Here is an 11485-nt window from a genome sequence, read left to right on the forward strand (position 1 = left end):
GAAAAGACTCAAACAAGGTTAAGATCCTCTACAGAGAGAGGGGAACCTCTACACAGAGAGGAAAGAGGCAAAAAAAAAGACTGTTGCGTGGTCATTTCACACCTTAAGATCACAAAACTAGGACATAACTAACTTCTGGTAAAAGGTTCATGTTACTATGAGACCATGAGTTCCCAAACCGAACACACGGGTACTCTATATGTCATGATGGAAGATGAATAAAAACTCAAATTTCATAACAAAGAAGGGTTGTTTTAACTTCATGCAGGAAGTATTCAAGTACCCGTATCCAAGTTTTAGACACATTTCAAGCCAAGTTCCCATATCCTAAGATTTGGAATTCAGGGAGGCCTGATAATTAGACACACACCGACACCCTACACTTATTCTGGAGTCCATGTAACATTTCATAACTAGAGGGCATGCCTTTCAAATTGCTCTTCTATTTTCATTCTTTTTACAGACAGTTCTTTCTGAAGTTTGACCAGTTACCCAAGGAGAGTATATATATATATATATAATCTCAAAACAAAATATATTCTTGAGTTACAATTTCATCTCCTGTTGATCTCCCCAAGTAGTCAAAAGTCTTCAAAACCCCCTTAAGCATGTTTTAACATGATTTCAGTAATTTAAAGCATCACTTAACTTTACCAGCATTGCAGTTCTAATGGTTTTTAAACCAAATAAATGACCAAGTATTCTCATGAGGTTCAGTTTATCAACCTGGATCTTCTGACCATGAAATACAAATGTTCCCAATCTAGAAAATACACCATATAGCAGCCAAAAATCAATTGCCCAGTCAAAGAATTATTTTTCAGCCATCACAGCCACAACTACTCAAGTTGGTAACAATTATATCCAGGGACGGCAACACGGTGGGTTTACAACAGAATGCCCTAAACCCTACCCTGCCCCGACTAGCAATTCTTAGTTATTTCCCAATCCCAAACCTGGGAAAAGTTTTTCTCAATCCTATCCCCACGTATGGATAGAAAACTCTCAATCCCATCCTCGCAGCATGAATAGTGATCACACACCGTGTCCCTGTCCTAGAAAGAGGAACTGCATTTAAAATGGCAACGGAAATATAAATTCTAGGGGTAGCAATTTGGCCCCACCCGGCAAGTTCCCGGTCTAGTTCGTCCCTAATGGAAGGGTATGCTTACCTTTTAAACAAGAAATGAAAGAGTCTGGGATAGATTTTAAGCTTTCCATACATCATCCAGCAAGCCTACTGAAAGCTTAGTTGCTGCCACTAATTGCAAACAATGTGACTAGCAAAATCTCCATTAACAGAACAAGTCATTGTTTCAGTTGCTACTTATACATGTAAGTAACGTATACACGAACTCATAATATTTTGGGATAGAAAGGTGAAATATCCCAGAAAATTATTCTGTATCACCAGCACCCCATACTTGATAGTCCGTAATAGCCATTCTTCAAAAATGTCATGCAACTATCCTCAGTTCCCCACACAATTACATGACATTATAAGATTACCAAATTGAACAAGTTCAGGTAAAGGATCCAACAGCAAAATCCGCCATGCTAAATCTTCAATTGTCATTGCAAAAATGCTTCACTTTCTTGCAAGCAAGTCAATAAAATGAACTCGTTTTAAGTTAAGCCCCAATCTTCCTTATTGATCTGCTTCTATCTAAGAATTATGTGATAAATTTACATAGTGCAAGATTTCGAGTTCTAATTTTGGTATGATGTAGCTTGAAAGCAAGAAATGGGAATATTTGGAAAGAATCTCAACTCAGGTTCATACTAACTTCGACAAGTCATGTCCAACGTATTTGTATGACAGGGACTGACCTCCAACAATCTCCTCAATATAACATCATTAAATGAACACATTTGTTTTGTTTTGCAACTTGAAGGGATGAAAACGTGGATAGTTCTCCTCCTATTTATTTAGACCGATCCTTTCTCTTTTCCCTTTTTTTGTTTCTTTTTGCAAAGAGCTATGATCTCAAAAAATAATTACAAATAATTTAACTATTTTCACATAGTTGAATGATAATCAAAAGAAGCCTAAAGACGTCATAATTAGATTATATTCATTCAATCAATGTCATGGATGCACGCCGTTCCTTATGCAATGAGTGTATATACCTCTTCAACTGAAGAACAAGCTTTTTAATTTTTTTTTTTTTTTAATAAATAACTGAAGAACAAGCTAATTATATTCCATTTATCTAGAAAGAAGAAAACATTAAGACATTGTAGTGTGTGCAAGCCAAGACCAACTGAAAGAATATATATATGTGAATATATATATATATATAAGAAAAAGAGATTAGTAAAGAGTAGTTATTTGACCATGACATAAGAATTATTTGGCACCAACAATCAAAAAAAAAAAAAAGAGTCAAGGGCATTAGTCATGTTCATCAGTCATTACAATATAATCTTACATTCATGGAATTATTAGATTATTGCCATAACAGTCCCAAGTCCAAGCGGAGAGTTGAGTATACAAGAGTAACATAGAATAAAATTTAAAAAGTAAATAAACTAACAAATATTCATAAAGACTGAAGTTAGTTTACACCATCACTAACCACATTCAAGAGGGGGGGGAAAATTAGAATAAAACCTAAGCTTCAATTAGAAAGATATGAAACTACAAGCTAGAATTCAACTTGTAAGTTGAAAACATAAAGCACACTGTTGCTTCTCTTCCCAATATAAATACAGAAAGAGAAAATGACATAAATAATTTGCTATATTTTATCACCACTACACAAGTTTTGCACATCAATTTTTGGATAATAAAATTATGTTTTTTTATACTTTCCTATCGATACAAATAGATAACGAAGAATCGAAAACCATAATAAAAGAAAGTGAGGAAATAAAAACACTGAGATTTTCACAAGAGACCAACCTTATACTCTATAATCCTTAAAATGTCCTGCAATGCCAGCACAACATAATACAACAAAGTGGCCTGATCAACATAACGTGCTGAATTTTCACCCAACGTATTGCGATATCCTAGCAGCCATATCATTAACTTGAGATTGCATCTGAGCAGCCTTACTAGTAACCTGAGATTGCATCTGAGCAGCCCTAACTTTTGAAGATGTGGCACGATGAAAAAACTGTTCGCGAGACAGCAACCTCACATTCCTCAAGTACTGATCAAGCGGTATGGACCATTCTTGAATTGCCTTATCCAAAGAATATATCACATCCTCTATGGCCAAATCGGATGCTGTACAGTCTAGCATCTGCTTCGAAAGTGCATCACATGGCTTGAAAGCCTCATCAACATCTACATTCCCCATCATGGCCAGCTTCCCTTCATTCTCTATCAACCACCCCTCCAGAATATCAGAGTTCATCAAAACCATCTGCAATTGTTGCTCCAACCCTTCCTTCTCATCCTGCATCCGTCTCAGCCCATTCAAGAGCTGTTCCTCTTTCTGCCTCAACACTGCCTGCGCATTGAACAACCCCTCCACCTCAGCCTCTCTCGTCTTTCTCAAAGCCCCAATATCAGTGTGCAAGCTCTCCACAAGCTTACCCATGGCGTTCCTCCTAAACATCTCAGTGGGATCCTCTGTCATAGCCGGCGGCGGCCTCTGCAACCCGGGAGACGAAATCCTCCCACTGCTCCCATAGGGCGATTGCAGATAACCTCGGGGCGGTGGAATAGCGGGTCGTGACCCATCCGACATCGAATTCGAGGAAAGCAATGATTGGGGATACCCAGTATTAGGGTTAGGGTTAGGGTTTGGATTGGGTCTTCTCTGGGAAAAAACGGGGGGGTCACGGCCGAAGAAGTGGCTCAAATTGCGAGCCAAATCGACAAGATTGGAGCTGGGATAGAGCCAATTGTGAAGGTAAGGGATGGAGACCATACCTGATGGATTGACATACTGGTGTGGGCGTTTGATGACCATGTCTTGAGTGGGATTGACGAAGACGATGGGTTTGTGGCGAGGGTAGGACTCCATGAGCCAGATGACGATTGGGATGTTGTATGTGACGTTCTGGAAGAGCATGGGGACGGTGCCGTCGGCCTGGAGGAGGTGGACGGTGGTGCCATCGTTGTGGGTGAAGGTGGAGGTCTTGGGCTGGAGGCTGGGGAAGGCGTCGGAGAGAGAGAGGAGGTGTTGGCGGATCAGCCACTTCGCGTCCTCCGTATAGGGGAGGGCTGAGGGACCTCGCTGTGAGAGGACGCTGCTCAGGAACTGTAGGGTGTATTGGGCGTTCGGAGATGATGATCCTGCCGATGGGGGCACCATTAGAGAGAGAGAGCGGAGCGTGGAACCGTGTGAGATTTTGGTGTACGTGTGTGTGATGCTTTTGGGTGAGTTTGATGTTGTGAAGTTTCGGGTGAGAAATGAGAATTTTGTAACTTTCTCAGAGAGAACTAGTCTGGGATTACTTCGCCAAATTGGTTTGTGCGTTGGAGCGTCTTGTTAAATGCAATAAATCATGACGTTGATTCAAAAAGTTTGTTGGTCTCAGGAAGGTGAAAAGAAAAAATTACTAGTAGTAGTAGTAATAGAGTAAAAAAGGTTAATTGGTGAAGTAAAATAGGTCTAGTGTGTTTATTATTATTTTTTTTTTTTTTTGTTAAAATGGTATGTATACTAACCAGAATTGTTTTCGAATTAACTCCTATAATCACAAGTAGAATAATTTTATTTCAAAATTTTAACTAATTTTTTTTTAATTTCAAGGCTCGTTCTTTCAATTTAGTGATTTTATTTTCTTAGTGTTGAACGAAAAAGCAAAACCCACATTAGTTATTTTATTTTCATAGTGTTAAAACAAAAGGACAAAATCAAATCACCTTCAGTAATGTCTACTATTTTTATAAATTCAAAAGCCAAAATAATAATAATAAAGGGTAAATTAGACTGACACCTTGGTCAATGTCACTCGGGTACAAGTCAACGATTTTTTTTAACAATGACACCCCAATCTCAAATATCATATTTGGCCACTATTATTAATTCAATTAATTTACAAAACATTAGCCTTGTTAATTGACAAAATTACCATCATCATTAAACTTCTTTCTCTTTCTTTAACTCTTTTTTCAACTTTTTGTTTTTTTGTTCACTTTAGTACCTAGCATCCGACACTCCCTTTCTCTATTCCCGATCTCATTGATGGCAGTTTTTACTTTTATATTTTTTTTTCTTATCGTGGTAGGTCTAGGTTGGCTATAGCTGTTTTTAAAAAATATATTTCTACTCTGGTGGGGTGGTTGTTGTGTTGTGGTTTGGGTGTTGCTGTGGTGATATCGAGATTATCAAGGTGTTTCAAAAAGTTTTATTTTTATTTTTTCTATTGTGGTGGTTCTGGCAGAGTCCGTGGGTGCATTGGTAGTGTTGTCACGGTGTGGTGGAGGTGGTTTTGGTGATATTTGGGACATATAAGTATTGGTTAGTCATTGCTATTTTTAATTTTTTTTACTGTTGTGGTGGTGGTGGTGGTGGTTATGATGATATACAGTTATTTGACTATTTTAAAAAAATAAATTATTTAATTTTCTTTTTTCTTTTTTATGTTGTGGTGGTGCTTATGGTGGTATATGATTGATTATCTGACTATTTAAAAAAAAATAGTTTATTTAATAAATACACTTAGCACTCTGTTGGGCTATAACAAAACATCAGCCTTGTTAATGGACAAAATTACTCTCATAAGTTATAAGCCATTGATATATTAAATATATAATTTAGAACTTGTAATAAAAAGTTGTTTGTGGCCTGGTAGTTAGATATTTTCACAACACACACAGCCCCCAGGTTCAATATTTCCAACCCAAACAGGCCTTTACTAATTCATGAAGGGCGCCTCCCCACCAACAAAGAAGTTTTTTGCACTTTTAAAAGGAAAAGAGAAGCATCAATTTTATTGAGCTTCACTAACGAAAAATTTTAGGGATATGGGTTGATTAAGTCCATATTCATAAACAAAAACAAAAATCATAAAATTGCATTTTGTAAAGTGAAAAATGTTTTTCATTTTTAGAAAAAAGAAAAAAGAAAAGCACCAATTTTATGCTTCCCACGTTTTAGGCACACTAGCACAAAAGTATACAGAGCACTGTTACTTACATGGGTACTTCTCTCCATGTGATACCCCTAATTTCAGAGATATGGGTTGATCAAGTTCACACTCAAAAACCAGGAGATATCAAAATAATTAATATTTATCAAGCAATGATTACAAAAAATAAATAAATAAATTGCTGGAAAAAATTCTAATGAATAAAAATTCCATTAATAATGATTCTCCAAAAGATACCACTCGAGAATCCGGTAAGTCAATGACCCCTTAACCATAATCCAATAAGTGATAATCCATAAATAAATAATGCTGAGGGGAGGTCCTTGTTGCCCCTAAAATAAACGTTCAGGGGTTTCAGAACCTATAGGGAATTGCATGAGGTATATGCATACCACAGGGGTGTTAAATGCTCACTACCCTTGTTTTAATCTAAATTTACATAAATATAAACCCTGTCAAGGGACTCTCTACATTACTTCCTTTATAAGTATGATGGTAAGGCAGAAATATAAGATACTGAGAATATCAAATAGCACAGCATACTATTGAAAGTTTTAAGAGTACATCTCAGTTTTCCTTTTATATTCACCATCTGCATTTGTTGATGAGTGTAATTTACATGTGTTGACATCTGTTGATGCACATTACAATGAAGAGCTCAATACCATGTGATTGAAGCATGATCGACTAGTGGCTGAGACCGAAATCGCTAGAGATGTGGGTTCATGAGGATCTAATGTTGTTAACGCTCAAAATGACTGCTTGGAAATTTTTGGGGAAAAGTTTGGAGTCTTATGTGTCAGGAGGTAATTAGGGTATTCCTAAGGTAGAATCTGTTAACCTAAGTTGTAATCTCTCTTTCTCATAGAGTGGAGTTGGTGCACTCTCAGCCTGCAAGTGTGAGTTGTTTTAGCGGTTTGCTGTACCGGAAGAAGAGTCCCATAATGAATTTGGGGGAATCCGCAAGGTGCTCTTGAATAGAGGACGTAGGCAAGGAGAGACAAACCTCATTATATTGTGGAGTTTGCATTTTCTCTATCCCTTAAACTACAGTACTATTATTTGTGAATACTTAGTTTTGAATTGGTATCCATTTGATTATATCTTGTACAAAATATCATTAATCACAACAAAAGTTGTTAAAATTTCCCATAAAACCCAATTTCAAACCCTCCCACTATATGCCCTTTGTGAAATTAGAGGAACAACTAGTTGAAATGTTCACTAAGAGTCTCAGTTGCAAGTCTTGTCATCATCAGTGTATGAAAGTTAGGCATGAGGGATACACCAACTTGAATGAGAGTGTTAATATTTTAGATTGAATATATAAGAATATTTAGGACATAATATTTGAGAGTTATTAAAATATTCTAGTGGATTTAGAGAACGAAACGTTCTCCAACTCTATTACTGGCTAGACAAGGTATGCAACAGAGCAAGCATGCACCAATCTTTCCAAACAAAAATGTTTGACACAAGGTCGAAATAACAGATACGGTGAATCACAAAAGAATTTAAAATATGACACTTATTGTAGAATACTGATTTCCTTTTAATTTGGTATTGCTTAATGTTGATATCTATACAGTTTATATCAATCACAACAGATGATAAAATCTGAAGAAGCTGCTATTGTTGATGAAGAAAGTGACCCTATTATACAGAAATTAAATAGATTAGTCGCACAAGGAGTTTATTTTCAAGATGAGAAATACCTCAGCAATATTTTGTGTAAAATTTTCCTAGGGGCTTTCTGAAACCTTCCGTATCAGTTGTTAACCAAGCCTTCAACATTGAGCAACTCGAGGTTGATAACTTAACAATGTCACAAGTCATGCCAATTTTTTTTGCATCCTCGCTCCCTCAGTTAATGTCCACCCCCGTAGATAGCAAAGCAACTCTGAAGAGTCAAAACTTTCTCAAAGACAAATTCACCAATAATCTCCACAGGAGCAAGTTCCATTCTTGAAATGATGGAACCGATGCATATCCCGCACAATGATTTCCCGTCCAGTAACAAGTGAAATGTACTTTGTTGCATTGTGACAATCGCCACAAACTCGAAGATTCTTCCTAATGTGAATAGGGGTACCTGTGCTGGTATTTAATAGTCCAAAAGAAATAGCCAGCTTCTCACTATGGCTATTGAGCAACTGCTCTTGAACATCATCCTCCACATCATGAATTGAATTTGTATCAGGCACATAACCAGCAGCTTTGATCTTATCTATTAGCACGTCAAGGTAAGCATAGATCTTTTTGGATTGCGGATGGTTCGTGGTTCCAGAATAGAAAGTATGAACCTCGTTTCTCAGATCCACTAAACTGCATCCAGGAGTTTTTTGAATCCCTTTCTTTTCCATCATAGCTCTCACTTTGGCCACTTTGTCCCACATTGAAGCCGTGGCATATGTGTTAGCAAGCAATACATGATACCCGCCTTCCTCAGGCTCTAACTCAAACAGTTTGTTTGCTGCCTTCTCCCCTAACTCAACATTTTTGTGAATCTTGCAAGCACCCAACATGGCACCAAAAACATTAATACCTGGCTCAATAGGCATATTTTGGATGAAATTCCAAGCCTCATCAAGTTGGCCAGAACGACCAAGAAGGTCCACCATGGCTCCATAGTGATCCATTAAAGGCTTCAAGCCATATTCTTCCTTCATGATGGTGAAATAACGGCGCCCCTCTTCTACGAAACCTGAATGGCTGCAAGCTGAGATAATACATAAAAATGTTATATCATTTGGATTTACATCTCCCTTTTGCATTTTGTTGAATAGTTCTATTGCAGCTTTACCCAGCCCATGTGTTCCATATCCATCTATCATAGCGTTCCATGTCGTTACATGCCGTTCCTCCATCATGTCAAAGAGCTTTCTTGCAGTATGAACAGCCCCACATTTTGAATACATGTCCACAAGTGCAGTCATCACAAAAACATTATTGTCCCAACAAGTTCTTATGACAAGCCCATGGATCCACTTTGCTTGACGTAAGACTGATAACTCAGCGACAGCAGGAATCACACTCACCATTGTGAATGAATCAGGTTTGAAATTTTGCATTTGCATTTTGCAAAAAAGGTTCAAAGCTTCAGTTACATGCCCATTTTGTGCATAGCCTGATATCATTGCATTCCATGAGACAAGGGTTTTATCCTGCAAGCTCTCAAATATTCCAGCAGCAACATCAACTCTCTTACACTTGCAATACATGGTAATCAAAGAGTTCACAACTGAAACATCAAAGAAAAGTTCTAATTGATTCACTAAGTTATGAATGAACTGTCCCTGCACAAGATCACCCATATCAGCGCAGGCATGTAGAGCTGCCATAACAGTGACATTAGTAGGTTTTAATCCTTCTTCCAACATTCTATGGAAAAGCATCAATGCTTCCTCTGAATCACCACTTTGGGCATATCCATCAATCATGGAATTCCAAGAAACCACGTTCCTGTAACGAATATTATTAAATATTAATCTAGCAGTCCCCACTGACCCACACTTGGAATACATGTTGAGCAAAGTAGTTGATACATTTACAAGTGATTCAAACCCTGCTCTTACAACATAACCGTGAATCAATTTTCCAATCTTCATGGACCCAATATCAGCACAGACAGGCAAAATGGTGACTATTGTAACCGAATCAGGCCGATGACCTTCCTCTTGCATCCGTAAAACCAATTTCAACGCTTTCTCTGAAAACCCGTTTTGCGCATACGCAGCAATGATGGTGTTCCAACATACCAAATCCCTTTCGGGCATTCTATCGAACATCTTATATGCTTCATCAACCAGTCTACACTTAGCATACAAGTTAACGACACCATTCATCGCGAAGACATTTGATGCACACCCATTGACGATCAGTTGAGAATGAATCTCCTTACCCCTTCTAAGGTTCGAATTATCACCACAAACTTTCAATAAATAAGTAAAATTATATACAACTGGTTGAACACTATCATGCATCATTCGACTGAAGAACGACAAAGCATCGTCCAAAGTAGAGTTCTGAGCATACCCTTTAAGCATTGTGTGATAGAAAGCATCGACCTTGTCATCAATGGGTTCGAAAACACGAGCAGCTTCGTGTAAGCTACCGAATTTGCAGAACAAACTGACAAGCTTGGTCTGGAACAAGTGCTCATTGTAGAGACCGTTCTTGATGATGAGAGGGATGAATTGGTGGAGTTCTTTCATGGAAGTGCAGAGTTCTAGGAGTATAGCCGAGGGGTGCTTGTAGACATGGGTGGGAATGTGGGTTCTTTGGGAGAGAGTGTATATGGTAAGCAGAGGAGAGGAAGCAGCTGTGGTGGTGGAGATAGGTGTAGAAGGCAATAGCTGGTAATTCATGAATATGGCTCTTCGCGCTCTCTCTAACTCTCGTCTTCTCTCTCTAACTCTATACAGCAGAGTACAGTCTCTGAGGTGGCTATAAGAACAGAGATGGATTAGATTTGCTAGTGCTACATAGTGGTGGACAATTTGTGAATGTTTCAAATCTAAAGGCCTTACCTACAAACAAGTATAGTTAAATTACATTCATACCCTTAAGATTTGGACTTGTTCAAAAATATTTTTATTAAAAAAATCTAATTATAGTAATGAAAGGTTCATTACTTAAAATAAAATAAAACAAAAGCACTTAAAAGCCCGAATCAATGTTGGAATGTTGTGGCCCTAATTTTGTATGGTTTAATGATTACAAACTATTAAGGATGTTTTAAAGACTAATGTTTAGGTTGAGTTTATGTGATTTTTTTTTTTCTTCCTGGCAAATACAAAAAAACAACACAAAAACAAAAACTAAGTAGAAATATTAAGCATAACTGAGCAGCAAGATCAAGAATTGAAGGTGGCACAGAAGGAAGAATCCAATCGGAATCCATTGGATCCCAAGATAAAGATGCAAGAGCATGAGCCACCCTATTCCCAGCTCGCCTAACATGGGACACTGTAGCAGAGGGAAAGACCTTTAACGCTTTTTTGATATCAAAGATAAGTGATGCAATTTTGATAGAGCAATTCCCATCATCAGCCACAGCATCAACAAGCAGCTTTGCATCTGATTCAAAGCACACATTTAGGAAATGCAGTGATTTAGCCCAAGAAATGGCACGTCTAAGACAAACAGCTTCCGTTACCAATACTGAAGATGAAGGAAATGGTTTAAAGACCACTAATTGAATTATGGAACTAGAATAGTCGCGAAAGATTGCACCCCCTTCACCGACAGAGGATTCCACTGAAAAACAAGCATCTACATTACATTTAATTAGCCCAGGTAATGAAGGGATCCATGATTGAGAAGATGTAGAGCTTTTAGTGCAAAACATCCTCCTACACTGCAACCGAACCTCCACATATTCCCATAATCTAGTCACGGCAAGTTTCACCATCACCACAGGACTCCACAT

The 11485-nt window shown here is 37.8% G+C and overlaps 3 protein-coding genes across 3 annotated transcripts; all 3 read right to left on the reverse strand.

Moving 5' to 3' along the window:
- Positions 1 to 2602: 2602 nt before the first annotated feature.
- LOC132300571 (protein ELC-like) lies at positions 2603 to 4444 on the reverse strand. The gene has a single exon (XM_059797721.1). It carries the CDS (start codon positions 4269 to 4271, stop codon positions 2994 to 2996), a length of 1278 nt encoding a protein of 425 aa, XP_059653704.1. The 5' UTR covers positions 4272 to 4444; the 3' UTR covers positions 2603 to 2993.
- Positions 4445 to 7558: 3114 nt separating this feature from the next.
- Positions 7559 to 10536, reverse strand: LOC132300572 (pentatricopeptide repeat-containing protein At1g11290, chloroplastic). Its single transcript, XM_059797722.1, has one exon. It carries the CDS (start codon positions 10419 to 10421, stop codon positions 7986 to 7988), a length of 2436 nt encoding a protein of 811 aa, XP_059653705.1. The 5' UTR covers positions 10422 to 10536; the 3' UTR covers positions 7559 to 7985.
- A 43-nt stretch (positions 10537 to 10579) lies between these two features.
- LOC132301628 (uncharacterized) lies at positions 10580 to 11485 on the reverse strand. Its single transcript, XM_059798866.1, has 2 exons — positions 10899 to 11485; positions 10580 to 10583 (listed from the first exon to the last, which is right to left on the reverse strand). The coding sequence occupies exons 1-2, from the start codon at positions 11483 to 11485 to the stop codon at positions 10580 to 10582; spliced, it is 591 nt and encodes a 196-aa protein (XP_059654849.1).

The sequence above is a fragment of the Cornus florida genome, unplaced genomic scaffold, assembly GCF_030987335.1.
Source record: "Cornus florida cultivar Cherokee Brave unplaced genomic scaffold, ASM3098733v1 CherokeeBrave_3.0.0_Hap2_Chr03, whole genome shotgun sequence".
In the NCBI taxonomy this organism is placed as follows: Eukaryota; Viridiplantae; Streptophyta; class Magnoliopsida; order Cornales; family Cornaceae; genus Cornus; species Cornus florida.